Source organism: Mya arenaria, chromosome 7, assembly GCF_026914265.1.
Source record: "Mya arenaria isolate MELC-2E11 chromosome 7, ASM2691426v1".
In the NCBI taxonomy this organism is placed as follows: domain Eukaryota; kingdom Metazoa; phylum Mollusca; class Bivalvia; order Myida; family Myidae; genus Mya; species Mya arenaria.
Genome location: NC_069128.1, coordinates 24,992,361 through 25,020,353, shown reverse-complemented (window position 1 = coordinate 25,020,353; position 27,993 = coordinate 24,992,361). Strand labels below are relative to the sequence as shown.

Genomic DNA, 27,993 nt, shown 5'->3' with positions numbered 1-27,993 from the left:
ACCGCCAAAATAGCTCACCTTTGGCAAATCTTAAAATGTATGAAACACATATTAGATTTATATTTTTATTATACAATAGGTTTTCATCATACAGATACAATTTTAAGAATTAGATAGTTACACATTCCATGTAATAATCATTATTAGTTAACATGTACCATGTTACACACATGACAATAATAAAAAGTAGCAATCAAAAATGTATTTATTATTGTGCCACCTTTAAAACACAGCAAACACATGTTTATAAATATACATAATGACAGTGTGTATTATGATACAATGACAGCAAAGAGAACAAACCAATACATTGTAGTGAATACTATAAGAAAAAATGTATTTGTGAACTGCTAAGAAAATATTTTACATAATTATCACAAATTTCCTTAATATAAAAATAGAGATTTCCAACAAATCATAGTGTTGAAAATATTTCTGGGTAATGGAGCATTTCTCTTTTTAGTCGAACAATTCAAACAAACTGGACCTTACTGTCCAAGATCATATGATCAGCAGGGACCTGACACACTGTCCAAGATCATGTGATCAGCAGGGACCTGACACACTGTCCAAGATCATATGATCAGCAGGGACCTGACACACTGTCCAAGATCATGTGCCCAGCAGGGACCTGACACACTGTCCAAGATCATGTGACCAGCAGGGACCTGACACACTGTCCCAAGATCATGTGATCAGCAGGGACCTGACACACTGTCCAAGATCATGTGATCAGCAGGGACCTTACACACTGTCCAAGTCCATGTGACCAGCAGGGACCTTACACACTGTCCAAGTCCATGTGACCAGCAGGGACCTTACACACTGTCCAAGTCCATGTGACCAGCAGGGACCTGACACACTGTCCACTATGTGACCAGCAGGGACCTTACACACTGGCCAAGTCCATGTGCCCAGCAGGGACCTTACACACTGTCCAAGTCCATGTGATCAGCAGGGACCTTACACACTGTCCAAGTCCATGTGACCAGCAGGGACCTTACACACTGTCCAAGATCATGTGACCAGCAGGGACCTTACACACTGTCCAAGATCACGTGACCAGCAGGGACCTTACACACTGTCCAAGATCACGTGACCAGCAGGGACCTTACAAACTGCCCAAGTCCATGTGACCAGCAGGGACCTTACACACTGTCCAAGTCCATGTGACCAGCAGGGACCTTACACACTGTCCAAGTCCATGTGACCAGCAGGGACCTTACACACTGTCCAAGATCATGTGACCAGCAGGGACATTACACACTGTCCAAGATCACGTGACCAGCAGGGACCTTACACACTGTCCAAGATCACGTGACCAGCAGGGACCTTACACACTGTCCCAAGTCCATGGTCCTTACACACTGTCCAAGTCCATTTGACCAGCAGGGACCTTACACTACTGTCCAAGTTCATGGTCCTTACACACTGTCCAAGTCCATGTGACCAGCAGGGACCTTACACACTGTCCAAGTCCATGTGACCAGCAGGGACCTGACACACTGTCCAAGTTTATGTGACCAGCAGGGACCTGACACACTGTCAGTCCATGTGATCAGCAGGGACCTTACACACTGTCCAAGTCCATGTGATCAGCAGGGACCTTACACTACTGTCCAAGATCATGTGATCAGCAGGGACCTTACACTACTGTCCAAGTCCATGTGATCGGCAGGGACCTGACACACTGTCCAAGTTTATGTGACCAGCAGGGACCTTACACACTGTCCAAGTTCATGTGACCAGCAGGGACCTTACACACTGTCCAAGTCCATGTGATCAGCAGGGACCTTACACAATGTCCAAGTTAACATGATCAGCAGGGACCTTACACACTGTCCAAGTCCATGTGATAAGCAGGGACCTTACACACTGTCCAAGTCCATGTGATCAGCAGGGACCTTACACACTGTCCAAGTCCATGTGACCAGCAGGGACCTTACACACTGTCCAAGTCTATGTGATCAGCAGGGACCGTACACACTGTCCAAGTCCATATGACCAGCAGGGACCTTACACACTGTCCAAGTCCATGTGATCAGCAGGGACCTTACACTACTGTCCAAGTCCATGTGACCAGCAGGGACCTTACACACTGTCCAAGTCCATGTGATCAGCAGGGACCTTACAAACTGTCCAAGTCCATGTGACCAGCAGGGACCTTACACATTGTCCAAGTCCATATGACCAGCAGGGACCTTACACACTGTCCAAGTCCATGTGATCAGCAGGGACCTTACACACTGTCCAAGTTAACATGATCAGCAGAGACCTTACACACTGTCCAAGATCATGTGATCAGCAGGGACCTTACACACTGTCCAAGATCATGTGACCAGCAGGGACCTTACACACTGTCCAAGATCACGTGACCAGCAGGGACCTTACACACTGTCCAAGATCACGTGACCAGCAGGGACCTTACAAACTGCCCAAGTCCATGTGACCAGCAGGGACCTTACACACTGTCCAAGTCCATATGACCAGCAGGGACCTTACACACTGTCCAAGTCCATATGACCAGCAGGGACCTTACACTACTGTCCAAGTTAACATGATCAGTAGGGACCTTACACACTGTCCAAGTCCATGTGACCAGCAGGGACCTTACACACTGTCCAAGTCCATGTGACCAGCAGGGACCTTACACTACTGTCCAAGTTAACATGATCAGTAGGGACCTTACACACTGTCCAGGTTCGTTCCACCAGGGAAAATCTTACACACTTTTAAGTTCACACCATCAGCAGGTGGTGGATGTAGTCAAGCAGTGAGTTGGTCTCCCCCTGATCCTCCGGAAGTTTGTTCAGAAGTGACGTCTGCAAACACAACAAACATTGGAAGCCCTAATACATCGTTTCATTTAGGATTGGTATCTAAATATGTTTGATTAATATTATGTTTACCACTGACAATTTCTTTTACCATCAAAACAAAGTTTATATACTCTATAAAATTTAACCTAAACAAGAGTTGTCACAGAAATATGACATTACCCCCAAAAGGACTAGTTGGGCAGATAGTAATAAGTGATTTGGCCGATTTGACAGATTATGAGCCTTTAGTATACAGTCGAAACTCGTTGGCTCGATATCTCATGGCTCGATATCCTCGTTGGCTCGAACCAAAATAAAAGGACCGATTTTTATTTACTTTTTGTTTATATAAATTTCGATCGGATGGCTCGATATCTTGAGGGTCGATATTTCTCCACGCTCGAAGTCGTTTTCGCGGTCCCAAACAAGAATTTCACACTTTGATTTGTTTGCTTGGGTCGATGTCATTTTCGCGGGTTCAGTTAAGAATCTCACACCTTGATTTGTTTGATTGGCTTCATTTAGCGCAAGGCGCTAATCGATTAAAATTGCGAATTTAAATGGTTTAACAGTTTGAATAAACATGCCATCACTTTTAAGTTCTGTCTGTAATTGTTATCCATCCCTAAATTACTATGCATTTTGAAATAACTTTTAAGCTATGTTTGTGTAACCCACTGTTTACAATTGCTTGTTTTCGCATAAATGTATTTTTATTATAAATAAAAAATAAAATGATATTTTTTAATAATCGAATAAGTCATGTTACGAAATATAGGGAAATTTAGGGTGCCTAACTATGCCCAATAAATACTCTTCCTTCTCTTGCGGAGATAGCGTAGCCAATAACAAACGAGGTAAATAAGACTTTATGTAACAAATGAAAAAAATAACATTCTGTAAGCAATCCCGCTTGGCTCGATATTCTCGAGGCTCAAAGTACTTTGGCCGGTCCCTAGAATATCAAGCCATCGAGTTTCGACTGTATAACATATTTTCATGACGACCTTCCCATGCAGTTTGAAAATATTGATCGCTAACATTTTTAAAGAGCAAAGTATGAACCTGAAGATGATAAGTCACTGCAAAATGGAATGGATATTAACTCATGACTGTTGTACTTCTATATCAGATAACTGGCATAATGGAACATGTATGTGAACACTTTACATGTTTGAGAGGTTTTTGTCTGCCAGGATTCAATTTTTTAATGAAAAAGAAATTTTGGCATCCTTTTTCGGTACGAGTCAACCACTGGTAGTGTTCAAACTGCATACCAAGTATGAGGCTCCTAGGCTCAAATGTTCAACAGCTACCAAGTATGAAGCTCCTAGACCCAAGTGTTCAACAGTTATTGACTGTAACCTTTAACCCACTGACCTTAAAATCAATAGTGTTCATTTGGTCATGACCAACAATCAAAGTTTGAGGTCACTTGGAGATTATAAGTATCTAGCATGTGTTTTTGGTACGGATAGAAAAATCTGACCCGAGGGCACGTGCGTAAGCCGGTAACGAGGCGTGCCGAGTTACCGCCCACGCAGTGTGCCCGAGGGTCGGATTTTCCGATCCGGTAGGGAAAAACATGATTGATTAATTTTCTTGCATATCTAAATTTGTCAACTTGTGGAAAAAATGACGTTGAAAACAAACTTTTGTACAATTACACCAAAAAGTGTGTGCGACGATGTTTACTGACGTCATAGAGCGGAGTAGTTTTGAATAACTAAAAATAGCGTTTTTTATGATCATTTGTTTTCACTTTTAATTAAAAGTCTTGCAAACAAATATATCTGATTGAGCTTTATTGAAATGGCATAATATATTTTTCATAAACCAAACAGGAATATGAAATAAGAAGTGGCGCAATGTTGCGCGTGACTCATCTTACATGGGGGGTGTAAGATGAGTTTTTCCAGCACCGGTCACATGACCGGAAACACACGTCCGGTATGCAAGTAAATGATTGGAACAGATTTTTAACTCAAGGTCATCACAACCTTGACCTCTGACCCACTGATCTCAAAATCATTAGGGGTCATTTGCTTGTCATAACCAACCTGTCTACCAGGTTTGTGGTTCCTGGAAAACAGCATTCTTCATTTATTGATCAGAAACAGATTTTACGCTCAATGTCACCATGACCTTCACCTTAAATCCACTGACCTCAAGATCAATAGTCTTCTGCTGGTTATGGCCAACCTGTCAACCAAGTTTGAAGTCCCTGGGCCCCAGCTTTCTTCAGTTATTGTTTGGAAAAGGATTATCAGCTGTATGTCACATCGACCATGACCTTTGACCAACTGAGCTCAAAATCAATAGGGTTCATCTGCTTGTCATTAGCAACCTGGCTATCAAGTTTGAGTTTCCTTGACTGAAGCTTGCAAGTTATTGATCGGAAACCGTGGGAACTGACAGATGATCCAATAACTAAATGTCACCCTTTTGGGAATGTCGCTATAAACATGGTTACAAATTTCATGTAATTCTCTGAAAGTTATGACTAAGTGAAAGTATTTGCATGACATTTTTAAACTTTCAAGGGGCACAAAATAACAATTATACAAATCAGAGCTATGGGAAACCTATAAATCTTATTTCAATATCCTGAATTTATAATGACCAATGTTTTTGCATGACATTTTCAAACTATCAAGGGGAATAAATTAAGTTAATAAAGTTTGGCGCTACACAAGTAAATATTATCACTAGTAACTATTTTTAAAGTGAAAGGTTTTTGCAGTTTTTTTCTCATTATAAATTGCATTAACTTGACAAATAAAGAGAAAGGTTTTTGCGGTTTTTTTCCATTATAAATTGCCATAACTTGACAAATATAAAGTCAGAATAATGTGCATTGCTTTAGATGTTGTGTATCGTCTGGCAGCAAGTGTACAAGGTTTCATTTGAATATATTGAACAGTTTTGAGGTTATGGCAAATGGTAATGCGTGTACACAAGTAAGTTAACCCAAGGGTGCCTAGTAACTTTAGTAAATGGAGGAAGTTATCCCCAGAGTGCCAAATACCTTTAGTTTCTCGAGGAAGTTAACCCCAGGGTGCCATGTATGTTGAAAGGAGATCCAATCAGGTGCCCTGCGGTAAAACTCCACCACTCTGTGCTGCAATGACAACATGGTGTCAATAAGATGAAGGTTACATTTTTTAATGATTATGAAGCAAGTAGTATGCATGTTACACTACCATGAATACTAGAACATGGCATTATGTACCCATGGAATCTGCAGTATAGACAGTCAGTAGTTCATATTAAAACTTTTATTACACTTCCTAAGATGGATGCATATTCCACTACATTTATATTTCGATGAATGCAATATCTGCAGAAAACCTTGATCTTATTAAAACAAACATTAGTAATTGGTCAAATGACATTTTATTGCCGTAAAAAAGGTATAAAACAATGATAAAAACACGTGACATCCTTGATGATGACGCTGTTCAAACAGCTGAATTTGTATTACTTTCAATTTGAGGGGTGAAAGTGAAAAGGTTTTATCTTCTTCTTTATCTTATGTCACTTAGAACCTTTTCGCATTCACCCCTTGATTATTTTATTCATTAATTTTTTATTGTTTGGTATTAAGCATTATTTTCAGTGTCCATATATGCTTAATGATAACAATGATACATTTGATGAGATATTTGATAGGTACCATTTCCTTTAACGCTTCTTCACTGACTGAGTGATTCTGCTTCACTGTGTACTTCAACTTCATAGGAACACCAATATCAGATTTGCTATTCTGCAAGGTAAAACATTTAATACAATAAAAACACGAACAAATACAATGAAATGCAACAGTTACTTTTTTAACAAGAATACAATAAAAACAGGCTTTCAAGCGACCAATAACAAAAAAAAGTAGAGATAATAGTAGGAGGATTTTTTTGAAAGAGGGGTGAAATAGGGATATTAAGAGCAAAAAGTTGGTATAGTAGGGCTCTCTACTTGACTTTTTGGATGCAAATAAATGACAACTAAACCTATTCATCAATTGTGATGTACCTGTAGTTATCTTTGCTTAGGAACCAGTGCCTCAAGAGGATTCAACCAATCAGTGTCTCTGACTTGTCAACATTCACCACTCATTCTCATCATAGAACCCCTCTTGCAGCACTGGAGACCTACTGCATCAAGCTAATCCTACGAAAATACTAGAAATAGCTTCTTATTGAATCAAGACTAAGATTATTTCAATTAATGCATTTAGTTAAAACTAAAAAGTAGGGATAGTAGGACTTTATCAAGAAACAAGAAAAGTACTATCCTAACAAAAAAGTAGGGAAAGAAGCGTCCGCTTGAAAGCCTGTAGAAATAATTTTAAGACATATGAGTGAAAAAATCAAAACAAAGAACAATCAACATCTTGTAGCAAACAAGTGAATACAAAAACTCACCTGGTTTTTCTTAGTCTTCAAGGGGCAATGATTCCATAGAAATAGAATAATTAAGCATATAATTGTCATTGTGAAAAATTGTATACCAGTCTTGTATATACATCTTTGCTATCTTTTTTCCTTAAATAAAAGCCAACATAACACATTTTGCACAATGCAAACGCTAACAACAAGTGCCAACCACAATGACAAGGCTATGACACTATTATGACAAGGCTATGACACTATCAAAGTTAGTTGACTTCTGTGATAAAACAAATGAGCTCAAAATTGTCACTGATAATTATCATCCTGCATAATACACAAGAGCACCACAGAGCAAAAGAAAATGCTTGTCTGTTTCTTTAAGGCAAAAGGGGGCATAACTCGACAAATATTACAGCCAGAGTTGAGGTTCATTTGCTTAATGTCGCTGGCAAATTGTGTACCAATTTTATTTTAATATCTTAAATGGTTTTTCAGTTATTACCAAATTTTTTACCAACAACAACGCAGCTGACAACAACACCAAGTCTATGACCTTGACTCTTTTTAGGTTGAGATTGTTTTATTCAATGAGATAACAAAGTAGAGATTGCATGAAAAGGCAAACCTCTGTAGGCGGCATGGTCATGTACATCTGTAATGACGAAGCCGTTGTTAGCGACTTATTATAATACGGGGCTGAAACAGATAATGGCATACCTACAATTAAATAAATAAAATGACAAATATATACATACTGTGTTTAATTAAAGATACTTTATGACATAGCCTTTAGAAGTGGGGGATTTTTTTGTAATTAAAGGGTAAACAATCTATGTTTGGAAATATAGAGCTTCTGAAACTGTTTGAAAAAATACCATGTTGAATACATGTATCTACTTTTCCCTACAATAAATCACAGAAAGCAGGTTAGTTTAAAATACAGGATCATTATAAGTATTGTACTTTCTGGTGATATAATGAAAAAGAGCAACACTTACAGTTAATAATGCCGACACAAGGGTAATAGTTTGACTTGTTGCCCCTCATTTTCAGCTGGTAGCCCATCTGACACTCCACGTCCCTTACAGATGGCTCAGGCTGGCAGTAAGGGTGGGAGTGGTACCAGCCAACCAATGACATACCTTGGTGCTTCATGGTTGACCGAATCTGAAATTCAAATAGATGTGTAAAAATGATATTCAGGGGTAAAGGTGGGTTGAAAATGGTCAACCAAAGATATGCCAGTGATGTCTATTCACAGGCAGGTAACTCTTAAGACAAGATGGCTTTGGGGCAAGACAGGTGCTAGTACAACACATAGTGGTGGTAATGTTTTTCATGTTATAGAGTGATACATCTTTACTGTGGGAGAAGTTTGTTCCACTGTCTCCATCATATTAAAGGCGCACAATAAAGGTTGATGCAAAAATTTGATTTTTATCATTTGATAATTTCATTTGTTTTGATCAATAAAACCATAATGTAATAATGCATTAAAGTTATTTATTTTTTCATTTTGCATTAAATTATATTGTGCGCCTTTAAACAGCACACAACTTTAAGATGAGATTGTCTTAACCCAGAACAAGCCATCTGCATCAAATTGGTAATGTGTACCAAGTAAATCAAGTAAATTGTGAGATAAGTTCTACAAACTTTCACCAACACATATTCCTGACACAAGGTTTACTGCATTAAGAGATATGACACGTATTCCTGGCACGAGGTTTCCTGCATTAAGAGTTCTGACACGTATTCCTGGCACGAGGTTTACTGCACTAAGAGTTATGACACGTATTCCTGGCACGAGGTTTACTGCACTAAGAGTTATGACACGTATTCCTGGCACGAGGTTTACTGCACTATGAGTTCTGACACGTATTCCTGGCACGAGGTTTACTGCACTATGAGTTCTGACACGTATTCCTGGCAAGAGGTTTACTGCATTAAGAGTTCTGACACGTATTCCTGGCAAGAGGTTTACTGCATTAAGAGTTCTGACACGTATTCCTGGCACGAGGTTTACTGCATTAAGAGTTCTGACACGTATTCCTGGCACGAGGTTTACTGCATTAAGAGTTCTGACACGTATTCTTGGCACGAGGTTTACTGCATTAAGAGTTCTGACACGTATTCCTGGCACGAGGTTTACTGCATTAAGAGTTCTGACACGTATTCCTGGCACGAGGTTTACTGCATTAAGAGTTCTGACACGTATTCCTGGCACGAGGTTTACTGCATTAAGAGTTCTGACACGTATTCCTGGCACGAGGTTTACTGCATTAAGAGTTCTGACACGTATTCCTGGCACGAGGTTTACTGCATTAAGAGTTCTGACACGTATTCCTGGCACGAGGTTTACTGCATTAAGAGTTCTGACATGTATTCCTGGCACGAGGTTTACTGCATTAAGAGTTCTGACACGTATTCCTGGCACTAGGTTTACTGCATTAAGAGTTCTGACACGTATTCCTGGCACTAGGTTTACTGCATTAAGAGTTCTGACACGTATTCCTGGCACAAGGTTTACTGCATTAAGAGTTCTAACACGTATTCCTGGCACAAGGTTTACTACATTAAGAGTTCTAACACGTATTCCTGGCACAAGGTTTACTACATTAAGAGTTCTTACACGTATTCCTGACACAAGGTTTACTACATTATGAGTTATGACATGTATTTCTCACACGAGGTTTCCTGCATTAAGAGTTCTGACACATATTCCTGACACAAGGATTACTACATTTAGAGTTCTTAGACGTATTCATGAAGTTTACTACATTTTGAGTTATGACATGAATTCCAGGCAGTTTTTATTTTCTTAAGTGAATATGTGTGTGTGTCATACCTCTTCCTCGACTAATGGGGCATTCTGGGCATCACTGAGTCGACATCGGCATGGAAATGCCTGCTGGATACTTAAATCTGCCAAAACAATGCAAACATGCTAATCACGAGTTACAAATTAAAAACTGTAAGTTGGTAAATCACAGCTAGATATTGTAAGTTTGTAACAAATCTAGGAAAACTATGGAATAATTTGTTCAACACAAAGGTACAGTAAAACCGGTCTTTCCTACCACCTTTTACCAGCCCTACCGCCATGTACGACCATTCTAAATTCCTCCAGAGCATTTTAACTTAATTATGGGACCACCTGTCGAACGTGACTTACAGTTCCTATAATTTAGCGCTAATGCATAGTTGTTAAGTGACCCTTTATGACATTTATGGAGTACATCAGCCAACCGGAATGATGTACTCGGTATGTATCAGTAATTGAGTGAATGTTTATAGCACCTATTGTGATTATCCGTTGTGTACAGTGGATAATAAAGGGTCTGCTGACATGGAGTCTTAACTTTAGATGAGAGAATGATAGTACCAGATAAACTTGACAGAAGTGTTTCATGTCAATGTTTGGTTTCTATAGACAGGTGTTCCTGTATTAAGGTCTCTAAAGACAGGTGTTACTGTATTAAGGTCTCTAAAGACAGGTGTTACTGTATAAAGGTCTCTAAAGGCAGGTGTTACTGTATTAAGGTCTCTAAAGACAGGTGTTACTGTATTAAGGTCTCTAAAGACAGGTGTTACTGTATCAATTATGCTCTCTCGTTTTTATCAACTTTGTCAATGTTTAATGTACTTACAGTCATTAACTTGATAGTAAATGAGTATCTTCAAATCAATAAACAATTTATGTGACTCTGTGGTTTCTTGTTGAATGTTCCTATCAAGCACTTGCCAACATAATGATATAAGAGTGGAGCAACTTACGTTGGGAAGTCTGGTCCCATTTTCCACCCAGGTAACCCACTACCTCACTAGTAGTTAAATGACAGTGAAAATCCTGCAAACATATATAAGCCATTAAATATGATTTGGATATTTTGCACTTCTGTAATGTACTAAATTATAGCTCGGTAGATTTTATCCCATGATAGATAAGTAAAGGCTGGATTCATTGAACAACAAGCAGAATGAGTTCTGTAAAGCTCTTAAATAGGTAAAAATAGGTAATCTTCACAAAAACAAACTTGGAATATTAAGAATAGGAATAAGCTGTGTCGTTGAAGTTGTTTCTCTCTCAAAATGAGAACATAAAATTTGCCATCCACAACATTGTTTCAATGTCATATTTTGCATTTCCGTCCGTCCAATTCTATGAGAGCTAATGGTAAAATTTGAGTGAAATGGACTTTTGTAAGCAGAGTTCTCAAAAACAGTAATAGTATACATAACTTACAATAAGAAGCAGTGAATTGGTTGACATCGAGACGGTGTATGGCTGGACATTTCCAGATGAAGCAAAAAATTCACATGCAACCAGCTGGTTCATATCCCTACAACACAAAATATAGGTAAAAAATATTAGTTATATATACACAGTGACCACAAAACGACCAAAAGTGGATGTTAAAGCTTGTCTTTTTCTCCACTGACCATTACTGGACCAACACTTCACCAAAAGGAAAGGTAAAAACATTACACATGTCATGTGAAGTTTTCATTGGGTACATGAGAACCAGATGAAAAGTCAATGTATTAAGATCACACCAGCAAAAAATGACTATAACCTACATATTAGCCTTTTTATGTGGCAGGGATGAGTGTCTGACGGGTGTTTTATCCCTGGATCCCATCTCTGCACTCCCACTGAGGCAAGGCAACGTCTCAGTTTTGACGACTGACGAGGTGGATTTATATCCCAGAGGGTCAGGTTTTAATGACAGATTCAGTGCTGAAAACAACAACATGAAACAAACTGCAGAATGGATAAGTAGTAAATGTATCTTTTAAATAGCAAAGTAGTGAGTGTATAGTAAAGAAAATTCTACAATTCTCAGGTGTGGCAGCTATGGAATTAACTATTCACTGTTCATTTGAGTTCTTCCACGTTTTAAATCAATGCATTGTCAAGAGTCATAACATGTAAGAATGGAGGCCAATATGATTTTTTTACTAACCAATAAACGCAATAGAACTATTATTGCATCATTGAAGTATATGATAGAACTATTATTGCATCATTGAAGTATATGATAGAACTATTATTGCATCATTGAAGTATATGATATTTATCATACAACTACAAACTTTACTTGTCTATTTTTCAAATATTAGATAATTAGCATACAACTTCAAAGCTTCGGTTCTAGTATTGTCAACTGAAGACCTTGAAAATCATCTACATGTACCTTCTTCTTGCTCGCCCATGAAGCAGAATGATGCAACGTCAGATCTAAAATTCAACATGTGGATTAGTTGACAAAGGGGGAAATGTTAAGACCCACTAGTTTATTAAGCAGAGGATTTGAACAAAGCTGTACCTTGGAACATTCAACATTATCCGCAAAAACTGACATGCATTTTTTGCCCTAAGAACAGTATTTTTTTAATTATGTGAGTCAGGTCAGATGATATATATGTATTATCTAGCAAATACTTTGAGTTCTGAAAATATAACTGAGACAATTTCACCATAATCCTATAAACCAGAGTGATCAACTTGTCTTGTTTGCATCACATGTGGGATAAAAGGCAGTCTTTTATCACTGGTTTGCATGCATTGTCGCATAAATTGGCTCGTTCCAAGACAAAAAATAAATAACAGTTGTCAAAACTTTCAATCTGTGAGAGTGCAGGTTTAACAGCTTAACTAGTAAACAACTGGACTAGCCGAAAACATTTTACCCATTAGGATATTTTTTTTTAGTCTAAACTTACATATTTCTTGTTGCACTTTCTACTGATGGAGTCTCTGACTTCCTTGGTTTCACTGTTAGGTCAAGCACATAACTGTTATCTGTAATCAAGTCTGCCTCCTGTTGAACTGGCTCCCTGTCTGACATGACCGAGATCTGTGCTAGGCTTGCATAGCTGCTGGGGTGAGAAATGTTCCCCATAACATCAGTCACATGACTCTTAATATCAGACACACGGTGACACTTTATATCATCCGGTGATTTCAGATGAGAATCAGAGGTGTCACTCAGAATACTGCTGGCTGGAGACTGAAAATGAAAAGTTTTTCAAATACTAGGGTTGTCTGTAAAGTTTGTGGACAATTAAAATATATTAAATGTTATCATAAAAAAAACCCACTTAATTACTATCATAATATATTGGGACAAATAACGATGTTTATGTTTAATATCAGGGAGTTTTAAACAAGTTAAACAAGCAACTTTGTTGAATTGATAGTCCTGTCTGAAAAGGCAAAGTAGTTCTTCCAAGTGAACAATGCAATATGGCTGGAGATTGATGGACTGTAATAATGATTGGATGTGAGATATGAAATATGAGTTTGTTTGCAATTGTTGTTTAACCTAGTAATCTAGTTTTGACCCAAAGAAACCCAGTTTCAAATGAATTGTATCAGAAATATTGCTAAAATATAGCCTCTAGAGTGATACAAGGTTTTTCTAAAATTTGACCTAGTGGCCAAGTGTTTGACGCCATGTGACCTAGTTTCAAACCTATCCAAGATTTCATTGAAGCAAAAATTCTGAACAAGTTTCATGAAGACTGAAGTGGATATATTTTGGTTTCTGTTTTTATTGTCCAAATGAACATTCACTGTAGTGTTACCTGTGAAACCGGGTATGTTTTGTTTGCATGTACTGTAGTGTTACCTGTGAGCCGGGTATGTTTTGTTTGCATGTACTGTAGTGTTACCTGTGAGCCGGGTATGTTTTGTTTGCATGTACTGTAATGTTACCTGTGAGCCGGGTATGTTTTGTTTGCATGTACTGTAGTGTTACCTGTGAAACCGGGTATGTTTTGTTTGCATCTACTGTAGAGTTACCTGTGAGCCGGGTATGTTTTGTTTGCATGTACTGTAGTGTTACCTGTGAGCCGGGCATGTTTTGTTTGCATGTACTGTAGTGTTACCTGTGAGCCGGGTATGTTTTGTTTGCATGTACTGTAGTGTTACCTGTGAAGCCGGGTATGTTTTGTTTGCATGTACTGTAGTGTTGCCTGTGAAACCGGGTATGTTTTGTTTGCATGTACTGTAGTGTTAGCTGTGAGCCGGGTATGTTTTGTTTGCATGTACTGTAGTGTTACCTGTGAGCCGGGTATGTTTTGTTTGCATGTACTGTAGTGTTACCTGTGAGCCGGGTATGTTTTGTTTGCATGTACTGTAGTGTTACCTGTGAAACCAGGTATGTTTTGTTTGCATCTACTGTAGTGTTACCTGTGAGCCGGGTATGTTTTGTTTGCATGTACTGTAGTGTTACCAGTGAGCCGGGTATGTTTTGTTTGCATGTACTGTAGTGTTACCTGTGAGCCGGGTATGTTTTGTTTGCATGTACTGTAGTGTTACCTGTGAGCCGGGTATGTTTTGTTTGCATGTACTGTAGTGTTACCTGTGAGCCGGGTATGTTTTGTTTGCATGTACTGTAGTGTTACCAGTGAGCCGGGTATGTTTTGTTTGCATGTACTGTAGTGTTACCTGTGAGCCGGGTATGTTTTGTTTGCATGTACTGTAGTGTTACCTGTGAGCCGGGTATGTTTTGTTTGCATGTACTGTAGTGTTACCTGTGAGCCGGGTATGTTTTGTTTGCATGTACTGTAGTGTTACCTGTGAAACCGGGTATGTTTTGTTTGCATGTACTGTAGTGTTACCTGTGAGCCGGGTATGTTTTGTTTGCATGTACTGTAGTGTTACCTGTGAGCCGGGTATGTTTTGTTTGCATGTACTGTAGTGTTGCCTGTGAGCCGGGTATGTTTTGTTTGCATGTACTGTAGTGTTGCCTGTGAGTCGGGTATGTTTTGTTTGCATGTACTGTAGTGTTGCCTGTGAGCCGGGTATGTTTTGTTTGCATGTACTGTAGTGTTACCTGTGAAGCCGGGTATGCTTTGTTTGCATGTACTGTAGTGTTACCTGTGAGCCGGGTATGTTTTGTTTGCATGTACTGTAGTGTTGCCTGTGAGTCGGGTATGTTTTGTTTGCATGTACTGTAGTGTTACCTGTGCAGCCGGGTATGTTTTGTTTGCATGTACTGTAGTGTTACCTGTGAAACCGGGTATGTTTTGTTTGCATGTACTGTAGTGTTACCTGTGAAGCCGGGTATGTTTTGTTTGCATGTACTGTAGTGTTACCTGTGAAGCCGGGTATGTTTTGTTTGCATGTACTGTAGTGTTACCTGTGAGCCGGGTATGTTTTGTTTGCATGTACTGTAGTGTTACCTGTGAAGCCGGGTATGTTTTGTTTGCATGTACTGTAGTGTTACCTGTGAAACCGGGTATGTTTTGTTTGCATGTACTGTATTGTTACCTGTGAGCCGGGTATGTTTTGTTTGCATGTACTGTAGTAATACCTGTGAGCCGGGTATGTTTTGTTTGCATGTACTGTAGTGTTACCTGTGAGCCGGGTATGTTTTGTTTGCATCTACTGTAGTGTTACCTGTGAGCCGGGTATGTTTTGTTTGCATCTACTGTAGTGTTACCTGTGAGCCGGGTATGTTTTGTTTGCATGTACTGTAGTGTTACCTGTGAAGCCGGGTATGTTTTGTTTGCATGTACTGTAGTGTTGCCTGTGAAACCGGGTATGTTTTGTTTGCATGTACTGTAGTGTTAGCTGTGAGCCGGGTATGTTTTGTTTGCATGTACTGTAGTGTTACCTGTGAGCCGGGTATGTTTTGTTTGCATGTACTGTAATGTTACCTGTGAGCCGGGTATGTATTGTTTGCATGTACTGTAGTGTTACCTGTGAAACCAGGTATGTTTTGTTTGCATGTACTGTAGTGTTACCTGTGAAACCGGGTATGTTTTGTTTGCATGTACTGTAGTGTTACCAGTGAGCCGGGTATGTTTTGTTTGCATGTACTGTAGTGTTACCTGTGAGCCGGGTATGTTTTGTTTGCATGTACTGTAGTGTTACCTGTGAGCCGGGTATGTTTTGTTTGCATGTACTGTAGTGTTACCTGTGAGCCGGGTATGTTTTGTTTGCATGTACTGTAGTGTTACCTGTGAAGCCGGTTATGTTTTGTTTGCATGTACTGTAGTGTTACCTGTGAGCCGGGTATGTTTTGTTTGCATGTACTGTAGTGTTGCCTGTGAGTCGGGTATGTTTTGTTTGCATGTACTGTAGTGTTACCTGTGCAGCCGGGTATGTACCTGTGAAACCGGGTATGTTTTGTTTGCATGTACTGTAGTGTTACCTGTGAAGCCGGGTATGTTTTGTTTGCATGTACTGTAGTGTTACCTGTGAAGCCGGGTATGTTTTGTTTGCATGTACTGTAGTGTTACCTGTGAGCCGGGTATGTTTTGTTTGCATGTACTGTAATGTTACCTGTGAGCCGGGTATGTTTTGTTTGCATGTACTGTAGTGTTACCTGTGAAACCGGGTATGTTTTGTTTGCATGTACTGTATTGTTACCTGTGAGCCGGGTATGTTTTGTTTGCATGTACTGTAGTAATACCTGTGAGCCGGGTATGTTTTGTTTGCATGTACTGTAGTGTTACCTGTGAGCCGGGTATGTTTTGTTTGCATGTACTGTAGTGTTACCTGTGAGCCGGGTATGTTTTGTTTGCATGTACTGTAGTGTTGCCTGTGAGCCGGGTATGTTTTGTTTGCATGTACTGTAGTGTTACCTGTGAAGCCGGGTATGTTTTGTTTGCATGTACTGTAGTGTTACCTGTGAAACCGGGTATGTTTTGTTTGCATGTACTGTAGTGTTACCTGTGAGCCGGGTATGTTTTGTTTGCATGTACTGTAGTAATACCGGTACCTGTGAGCCGGGTATGTTTTGTTTGCATGTACTGTAGTGTTACCTGTGAGCCGGGTATGTTTTGTTTGCATCTACTGTAGTGTTACCTGTGAGCCGGGTATGTTTTGTTTGCATGTACTGTAGTGTTGCCTGTGAGCCGGGTATGTTTTGTTTGCATGTACTGTAGTGTTGCCTGTGAGCCGGGTATGTTTTGTTTGCATGTACTGTAGTGTTACCTGTGAAGCCGGGTATGTTTTGTTTGCATGTACTGTAGTGTTACCTGTGAAACCGGGTATGTTTTGTTTGCATGTACTGTAGTGTTACCTGTGAGCCGGGTATGTTTTGTTTGCATGTACTGTAGTGTTACCTGTGAGCCGGGTATGTTTTGTTTGCATGTACTGTAGTGTTACCTGTGAGCCGGGTATGTTTTGTTTGCATGTACTGTAGTGTTACCTGTGAAACCGGGTATGTTTTGTTTGCATGTACTGTAGTGTTACCTGTGAGCCGGGTATGTTTTGTTTGCATGTACTGTAGTGTTACCTGTGAGCCGGGTATGTTTTGTTTGCATGTACTGTAGTGTTACCTGTGAGCCAGGTATGTTTTGTTTGCATGTACTGTAGTGTTACCTGTGAAACCGGGTATGTTTTGTTTGCATGTACTGTAGTGTTACCAGTGAGCCGGGTATGTTTTGTTTGCATGTACTGTAGTGTTACCTGTGAGCCGGGCATGTTTTGTTTGCATGTACTGTAGTGTTATCTGTGAGCCGGATATGTTTTGTTTGCATGTACTGTAGTGTTACCTGTGAGCCGGGTATGTTTTGTTTGCATGTACTGTAGTGTTACCTGTGAGCCGGGTATGTTTTGTTTGCATGTACTGTAGTGTTACCTGTGAGCCGGGCATGTTTTGTTTGCATGTACTGTAGTGTAACCTGTGAGCCGGGTATGTTTTGTTTGCATGTACTGTAGTGTTACCAGTGAGCCGGGTATGTTTTGTTTGCATGTACTGTAGTGTTACCTGTGAGCTGGGTATGTTTTGTTTGCATGTACTGTAGTGTTACCTGTGAGCCGGGTATGTTTTGTTTGCATCTACTGTAGTTTTACCTGTGAGCCGGGTATGTTTTGTTTGCATCTACTGTAGTGTTACCTGTGAGCCGGGTATGTTGGGTTTGCGAGGCTTTTGTTGTCGGAACCAGCTGGTTTTCCATGAGTCCAGTTTCCTGCCCTTGTACTTCACCTGAGCCAACAAGTAGACACATCATGGATAATTGGGTGAAATACTTTTTTTAGAATGAACATCTATAGATTTATGTGCAATTGTGGTACAATCAATAATGTGACGATTTGCTTTTCTACCTGGTAAGTCTGATTGTCACTTAAATGTAGTTTTAAAGACTCAAGACACTCAATGCACTTTAACATTACATATAAAGTATTATGTGAGGATCAGGGCTTCCATCTTAAAATATATATTAATCAGGGTGTATGATACCTGTATCAATATTTCACTAGAACTTACAGATGCCCATCCACAACCAGACTTCTTGGCCGGATTGACAAGCTTCTTACAGAAGATTGCCCATGAGCTAGGTGAGCCGAACACTTCCCCCGTCTCACACGACTTGATCTTCCCGTTAGGTAGCAGGTCTGCAGTAAACTTCTGGCCCTAAACATCATAACATTGTCAGCTATGTTTAAGACTGGTTGCATACACTTTATCACAAAGAGAAGCCCTATTCCCTATTCTCACCTATACCAACAGGATTTTTATTTCAACCCCTCTTTTCTTTAGTTTACCACAATTTACAAAACAGATGTGGAAGTTCTTCACAACAGGAGGTGACTTTAATATGACTTGTGAGTTACCAGATATTCAAGGGAGAGAACCCCTTCTCCAGCCTGTATCATTCCGTCAGCCATCAACATCTGAATGGTCACTCCTCGACCTGCAAACACCACAAGGTCAAAAACACTGCAGCTTGTAGTACAAGAACGCAAGAACAAGTTTTTAAGACTCTCATAAGAAAAAAACTCAGGTATAAAAACAACAATGACAGGTGACACAATAATGATACTTTAGGTAATAATTATCCACTTCAATATGAATATATTTCACAACAAATATTTTATCACCCTTATAATAAATCATGTAGGTGAAACAATATTCATGAATTTTTTTACATATGTGTCATAAAGTCACAAAATTTAAGTTATTTCCCTATTAAAACAAAAAATAATTTTTTTTTAAGATTTTACCATGGCTGTGAAGTTATTTGGGGATTACATCATACAAGAAATACCGTATAACTCTCTGGAAATGGGTTAAAACTTCCAAAATTGATTCCTTGGAAGTTTAAGAAGTTCCATAATTTTGAAAAAAAAACTTCCAAAAGTGAAAGCAAAATACCAAACCCTGGTATCAATATCACTTTTTAAGTCACATTTTCAATCAGTCTTGAAGTAAAATGAATTATTATAAAATAAATCAGGATTTTTTTTGGTATTCAGGAGAACTTAAACTTCCAAATTTCAGAGTAAACTTCCAATATGATGGACAGGAAGTTCATACTTCCAGTTTCAAATTCTTAATGGAAGCCCTTATTACAGTTATGGTTCCTGTACACTGCACTTCGCCCATCATGTTCTATCATTGTATGAAATACTTTTTTTGGTTGTATAATCAAATTCCATCAAGTAGTTTTTTAGTTATGCTCCGGACAAGAAAAATTGCAACTGACTGACCGACTGACCACAGGGTGACTTCAATATACCCCCTTTAAACTTTGTTTGTCGGGGGTGTTATGATGAAAGGACTTTGGCTTGCTGATCCAAATTTTAATTTTGATGACTGGCAGAAAGCTTGCGAAACTGTGGCATACCTGTGATGGCATGCCTGGCCCTCTTCTCTGGAGTGGACTGTTCCATTTGGAGCTCCTCCCCCTCTTCCACATCTTCTATTAACTCTTCGGAGTCCTCCAGACATGCCTCTTCACTCACACTCACTGAATTTAATGACAGTATAAATCAACATTGTTTATATGGGTACACCATTGGACATGACGTCAAAAGTTAACACCCACAAAAATCTTATTCGTGATTGAAGATATTTTCATGCGGATTATGTAACACTGTAACTGCATTTTTAATTGTCTATCAAACAATCAGCACAAAAATGCAGTTTTCAATGTATTTCAAATAATGCGATCTTTAGGGTCACTTCACAGTATATCTTTATAGAGCAAATTTTCCCTCAATACATGAAAATGCTATGTGGCATCATTCTGCAGCAATAAAACTTACCATAAAACTACCATAAATTGTAGATAGAACTTCTATAGGTAGCTGCTAAAACTACCATAGATACTAATTAAACTTCCTTAGATAACAGCTCAAACTAACATAAATAACAGCTCAAACTACCATAAATAACAGCTCAAACTAACATAAATAACAGCTCAAACTAACATAAATAACAGCTCAAACTAACATAAATAACAGCTCAAACTACCATAAATAGCAGCTCACACTAACATAAATAGCAGCTCAAACTAACATAAATAACAGCTCAAACTAACATCGATAGCAGCTAAAACTAACATCGATGGCAGCTAAAACTACCATAGATAGCAGCTAAAACTACCATAGATAGCTGCTATAACTACCATAGATAGCTGCTAAAACTACCATAGATAGCAGCTATAACTACCATAGATAGCAGCTTAACTACCATAGATAGCTGCTATAACTACCATAGATAGCTGCTATAACTACCATAGATAGCAGATATAACTACCATAGATAGCAGCTTAACTACCATAGATAGCTGCTAAAACTACCATAGATAGCAGCTATAACTACCATAGATAGCTGCTATAACTACCATAGATAGCTGCTATAACTACCATAGATAGCTGCTATAACTACCATAGATAGCTGCTATAACTACCATAGATAGCTGCTATAACTACCATAGATAGCAGCTATAACTACCATAGATAGCTGCTAAAACAACCATACATAGCAGCTATAACTACCATAGATAGCTGCTATAACTTCCATAGATAGCTGCTATAACTTCCATAGATAGCTGCTATAACTACCATAGATAGCTGCTATAACTACCATAGATAGCAGCTAAAACTACCATAGATAGCTGCTATAACTACCATAGATAGCTGCTAAAACTACCATAGATAGCAGCTAAAACTACCATAGATAGCTGCTATAACTACCATAGATAGCTGCTAAAACAACCATAGATAGCTGCTAAAACTACCATAGATAGCAGCTAAAACTACCATAGATAGCAGCTATAACTACCATAGATAGCTGCTAAAACTACCATAGATAGCTGCTATAACTACCATAGATAGCTGCTATAACTACCATAGATAGCTGCTAAAACTACCATAGATAGCAGCTAAAACTACCATAGATAGCAGCTATAACTACCATAGATAGCTGCTAAAACAACCATACATAGCAGCTATAACTACCATAGATAGCTGCTATAACTTCCATAGATAGCTGCTATAACTACCATAGATAGCTGCTATAACTACCATAGATAGCTGCTATAACTACCATAGATAGCTGCTATAACTACCATAGATAGCTGCTAAAACTACCATAGATAGCAGCTAAAACTACCATAGAGAGCTGCTAAAACTACCATAGATAGCTGCTAAAACTACCATAGATAGCTGCTAAAACTACCATAGATAGCTGCTAAAACTACCATAGATGGCAGCTAAAACTACCATAGATAGCTGCTAAAACTACCATAGATGGCAGCTAAAACTACCATAGATAGCTGCTATAACTACCATAGATAGCTGCTATATCTACCATAGATAGCAGCTAAAACTACCATAGATAGCTGCTATAACTACCACAGATAGCAGCTAAAACTACCATAGATAGCAGCTAAAACTACCATAGATAGCAGCTAAAACTTCCATAGATAGCAGCTATAACTACCATAGATAGCTGCTAAAACTTCCATAGATAGCTGCTAAAACTACCATAGATAGCTGCTAAAGCTACCATAGATAGCTGCTAAAACTACCATAGATAGATAGCAGCTAAAACTACCATAGATAGCAGCTAAAACTACCATAGATAGCTGCTATAACTACCATAGATAGCAGCTATAACTACCATAGATAGCTGCTATAACTACCATAGATAGCAGCTATAACTACCATAGAGAGCTGCTATAACTACCATAGATAGCAGCTAAAACTACCATAGATAGCAGCTAAAACTACCATAGATAGCTGCTATAACTACCATAGATAGCTGCTATAACTACCATAGATAGCAGCTATAACTACCATAGATAGCTGCTATAACTACCATAGATAGCTGCTATAACTACCATAGATAGCAGCTATAACTACCATAGATAGCTGCTATAACTACCATAGATAGCTGCTATAACTACCATAGATAGCTGCTATAACTACCATAGATAGCTGCTAAAACTACCATAGATAGCAGCTATAACTACCATAGATAGCAGCTATAACTACCATAGATAGCTGCTATAACTACCATAGATAGCAGCTAAAACTACCATAGATAGCTGCTATAACTACCATAGATAGCTGCTATAACTACCATAGATAGCAGCTATAACTACCATAGATAGCTGCTTTAACTACCATAGATAGCAGCTATAACTACCATAGATAGCTGCTAAAACTACCATAGATAGCTGCTATAACTACCATAGATAGCTGCTATAACTACCATAGATAGCTGCTATAACTACCACAAATAGCAGCTATAACTTCCATAGATAGCAGCTAAAACTACCACAGATAGCTGCTATAACTACCATAGATAGCTGCTATAACTACCATAGATAGCTGCTATAACTACCATAGATAGCTGCTAAAACTACCACAAATAGCAGTTATAACTTCCATAGATAGCTGCTATAACTACCATAGATAGCTGCTATAACTACCATAGATAGCTGCTATAACTACCACAAATAGCAGCTATAACTACCATAGATAGCAGCTATAACTACCATAGATAGCTGCTTTAACTACCATAGATAGCAGCTATAACTACCATAGATAGATGCTAAAACTACCATAGATAGCTGCTATAACTACCATAGATAGCTGCTATAACTACCATAGATAGCTGCTATAACTACCACAAATAGCAGCTATAACTTCCATAGATAGCAGCTAAAACTACCATAGATAGCAGCTAAAACTACCATAGATAGCTGCTATAACTACCATAGATAGCTGCTATAACTACGATAGATAGCTGCTAAAACTACCACAAATAGCAGCTATAACTTCCATAGATAGCTGCTAAAACTTCCATAGATAGCTGCTATAACTACCATAGATAGCTGCTATAACTACCATAGAAAGCAGCTTTAACTTCCATAGATAGCTGCTATAACTACCATAGATAGCTGCTTTAACTACCATAGATAGCAGCTATAACTACCATAGATAGCTGCTATAACTACCATAGATAGCTGCTATAACTACCATAGATAGCTGCTAAAACTACCATAGATAGCTGCTATAACTACCATAGATAGCTGCTATAACTACCATAGATAGCAGCTAAAACTACCATAGATAGCTGCTATAACTACCATAGATAGCTGCTATAACTACCATAGATAGCTGCTATAACTACCATAGATAGCTGCTATAACTACCATAGATAGCTGCTATAACTACCATAGATAGCTGCTAAAACTACCACAAATAGCAGCTATAACTTCCATAGATAGCTGCTATAACTACCATAGATAGCTGCTAAAACTACCACAGATAGCTGCTATAACTTCCATAGATAGCTGCTATAACTTCCATAGATAGCTGCTAAAACTACCACAGATAGCTGCTATAACTACCATAGATAGCTGCTATAACTTCCATAGATAGCTGCTATAACTACCATAGATAGCTGCTAAAACTACCACAGATAGCTGCTATAACTTCCATAGATAGCTGCTATAACTTCCATAGATAGCAGCTAAAACTACCATAGATAGCTGCTAAAACTACCATAGATAGCAGCTTAAACTTCCATAGATAGCTGCTATAACTACCATAGATAGCTGCTAAAACTACCACAGATAGCAGCTAAAACTACCATAGATAGCAGCTAAAACTACCATAGATAGCAGCTAAAACTACCATAGATAGCTGCTAAAACTACCATAGATAGCTGCTAAAACTAACATAGATAGTAGCTTAAACAAACATAGATAGCAGCTAAAACTAACATAAAATAACAGCTTAAACTAACATAGATAGCAGCTTTTCACTATATTTGGAAAGCATATTTGTCACAAATTCCTGCGTTGAAACCAGAGCACATATGCACCTACGCTTTACATTGTAGCTCCCTTTTTAAATGAAAATAGTTTTATTTTGTTTTATCATTGAAATGAGCTTTATTTATGTGCTTTGTTTTCAAAGTGCTATTTTGTAATTAGTATGAATGTTGTGTTTTGTTATTTAACAACATCATTTTTTTCATGTTTACATAAATCTATTGAGGAATACAGAACAGTTTGAGCAGTAGGGAAATTGTAAAGGATAAGTGCAGAAGGTACGGAAAATATGGTGTATAGATTCTCTTCTTTACTGGATATAAGGTAGAGAAATAATATGTTCTATGACTGTTGAGAGGTGTATTGAATGTATCAAGGTATAAAATGAAAAAATGCAATACTGCTTGGCTTAAATGTTCTGGTTTAGATCCTGCCAGGTTTGAGCCAACAGGATGTTACTGTATTTAACTTGTTTTGATATTTTATCAATTAAATGAGTATGAAGGGTACATGCAGTGTTTATTACATGTTGCTGCCATATAAATGGTAACATTTTCATTGTTTTCAAATATATAAACTTTGACATTTTCATGACAAGAAAATAGGGTTTGGTATAATTAATAAATTTATGACAATAGGGTTATTTACTGACATAATCAAAGGTATCAAACCTAATATGTTTTTCACCATTTCATTAACTACAGTTAAATTTACATACATTGTAAAACAAGTAATCAGGGGTTGACACTAATACAGGCCCACGGTCCCGTGGCATGTAAAAATTGGGAAGGGACAGTGAATAAGCAAAGTTTACTGTTCCTTAGGGACAGTGGATTTTCCAGCCAAATTTGACCTACTGTGTCTCGAAAAAGCTTAAATTATAAAAATAAACATAATTATTTATAAACAACAATTACTGATCTATTTCTGGAATCCCTCGACATCAGGATTTTTCGTTTCTTTTCGCCCCAGTCAATATTTCATATGGGGAATAACGAGGAACGGATATTTAAGTATCTGTTTTAATCAAGGTTTTAAAATTTGTGGCAATTTACAACACAAAATACCCAGGAAATCTATGGGGGGTTTTATTGCTTTTTAAAATGATAAAATTAACAGTTTCTTAAACTAAGGTTAAAAACTCACAAATTAAAGTTCAGTGGAATGATTTGTATCGTAGTCCGTTGGTCCATATAAACAGAATACATCGGCAATTTTTCGTAAAATTTCAATCGAGCAACTCCGTGTTTGTTGTTATTATAATCAGTTTTCGCGAACAATAAATTTCGAAACGATTAGTTAATGTGTGGCGTCATATTCCTGGTGTGTGTCTGAGCCAGTTGCCAAAAAATCTAAATCTGCCGCTGAAAATTTGAGCAGCAAGCTGTCTATGAAAAATCGGAGTCAAAAAGGTCTTTTCAGCAGTCCTGGAAAAGTGCGTTTTCGTGGTTAAATTACGATGATGAGAAGCGTCAAATGACTTGCACTATTTGCATCAAATATGAGTCTGAGGGCACCTATGTTACAGGGTGAAGGAATATGAAACGCCAAAGCATCCAGGACCATGCCTCAAGCAAGTCCCATCAAAGTGATACTCTAGGGTAATGATGAAGATCTGGAGGAAGACTTAGCTCGGGAGGACCTGATCTCTTTGAAAAACAGATCTTATAAACTGTTAATGAATTTAATGGAATAAATGTGAAAACAGTCATACAGTATTTTAAGTCTTTCTTTTTGGTATATTAGCTACACTATACCACAAACACACTTTAGTATAAGGGCCTGTAGATTTTCAGAAGGGCCTGTACATTTCAAAAGTTGGTGTTCCTTCGGGACAGTTGTCCAAAAAAGTTAGTGTCAACCCCTGGTAATCTTGACTTCCTGTTGGTGTCCATGTGTGCTAGACCTTTTGATTCTACATCACAGAGTTAGAACAGAGTTTTAAAAACTATTTTCTGTTGAATATTTTGATATACATAAATGTGTTCTGTCTTTGTGTAGGTAACGGTCCGCTGTAGGTGCGTTCAAAAAAAAATTCCGTATAAAATGGTATGTTCATAGTACATATGGTTGGTTATATGCAAATTAGCAAAGCCCGGGCTCTGTGTGGATAGAGAATTTAGTGTATATAAAGACCAGCGGACCCCTTCAGGGTCGAGCATGCTTTTCTCTGAAGTGATCTGTTGGTGTTTCAATACGCCAGAAAGCTCGGCTATCTGGTGTTTGTTTGACGTTGCACGTTACAAATGGTGGCAGCGGTGGGATATTGACAACTGCCGGAACGGAGTTGCCTTACCCATGTGATTCCTAGACCAAGACTCGAGACGAGTCTTCTCGGAGGGGAAAGTAATGTAACGGTCTGCTGTAGGCGGCGGAGGTGCGTTCATAATAATATTCCATATAAAACGGAAGTATGTTCATAGTACATATGGTTGGTTATATGCAAATTAGCAAAGCCCGGGCTCTGTGTGGATAGAGAATTTAGTGTATATAAAGATCAGCGGACCCCTTCAGGGTGGAGCATGCTTTTCCCTGAAGGGATCTGTTGGTGTTCCAATGGCTCGCACGTTACATGTATATAAAGTTGATCGATCCGAATATCAATGTATTTTAATAAAATCCAGTTTTTATGACGTCAGTGGCCCATATCATGTTTTTGGCTGGTCAGGACCTCGACAAAAATATAATATTGACGGCTGACATCATATAATATGACTGTACCCAGCACAGACAGGAATAATGGGCAGCTGTTGGGCTCTGCATCATACATTCATTTTTGGCATGCTCTTGTACTTTATTTTCATTTCTAGAGGGCAACAGACTCATAAATAATTATGTAAATTTGACTCAAGTTTTTATTCTATTTTATAGGGACGAGTTTTAAAAATAACAATAAGTGCTTGGAGCACGGCTAAGAGTATATTTAATTTACTTAACGCTATCCCTCTACTGTAGACTCTACTGGTCTATATTAACACTCATTTCAGTTGGCGCAAACTACGAATATTTATAAATAGGATATTTTATTAAAAGGAGATTTCAACACGAACATAAACATGTGAATCACAAATCTTTCCCTTACTGGTCAAATTAATTGATGTTATTTGGTCGAAAAATAATTATCTTTGTCTGCTTCTCCATATCATTAGACGCTTTGTTTACGTTCTTTAACGGTCTTTAAGGGCGATACTATATCCCCGCTATATCCCGGTCTCTCCCCGTATTTCCCGGTCTTATCCGGTCTCCAAGTTCCCGATTAAAATAAAGGATGTATTCAGAAAACGGATTGTTTTGCCGATGTTCGGTAAACAAAATCGACAATCTATTCGCTCGTTATATGTTACAAAACGAAAATTAATATATTAAGTTCATGTCTTAATTTCTGCTATTGGTCATAGATGTATTAAAATGAATGATGCGATGACAATGAATTTTGCTTGTTAGTCGCATCTTTTATGCTCATGATTTTTTCAAAAGATAAGATATGAAGTTAGAGGTAAGCAAGTGTAAGTAGTAACTGAAAATTGTAAACCTCAAGCCGATGTTCTAGTACATTCTCAGTATAGTGTGAAAACATATGAGATGACCGGGTTCGAAATAAGGATTGATAAATAAATGTAGGTGTCAAATACCAAATCGGGACCATAATTTTACTTTATAATAGTGATTTTTTCGGACTAGCGATTTCGGATTAACGATTAAAAATTTAGTTAGACAAAGAAGGAATAAAATCGGGACCGAAAAATAATT

At 38.3% G+C, this 27,993-nt stretch overlaps 1 protein-coding gene across 2 annotated transcripts; it reads right to left on the bottom strand.

Moving 5' to 3' along the window:
* Positions 1-51: 51 nt before the first annotated feature.
* On the bottom strand, positions 52-27,454 carry LOC128241930 (MPN domain-containing protein-like). 2 transcript variants are annotated; one of them, XR_008262527.1, is made up of 17 exons: positions 27,326-27,454; positions 19,799-19,921; positions 18,786-18,865; positions 18,439-18,585; positions 18,067-18,156; positions 12,935-13,221; positions 12,406-12,449; positions 11,789-11,948; positions 11,454-11,550; positions 10,985-11,057; positions 10,056-10,132; positions 8,206-8,374; positions 7,833-7,903; positions 6,496-6,585; positions 5,848-5,940; positions 1,570-2,822; positions 52-1,534 (listed from the first exon to the last, which is right to left on the bottom strand). XR_008262527.1 is itself a non-coding variant. In XM_052959068.1 (16 exons), coding segments are annotated over exons 1-16 (1,686 nt in total). In that variant the 5' UTR covers positions 27,327-27,454; the 3' UTR covers positions 52-2,738. The 2 variants fall into 2 exon arrangements, 1 of the variants encoding a protein (XP_052815028.1); XM_052959068.1 differs by having other exon boundaries at positions 52-2,822.
* Between the last annotated feature and the right edge of the window lie 539 nt (positions 27,455-27,993).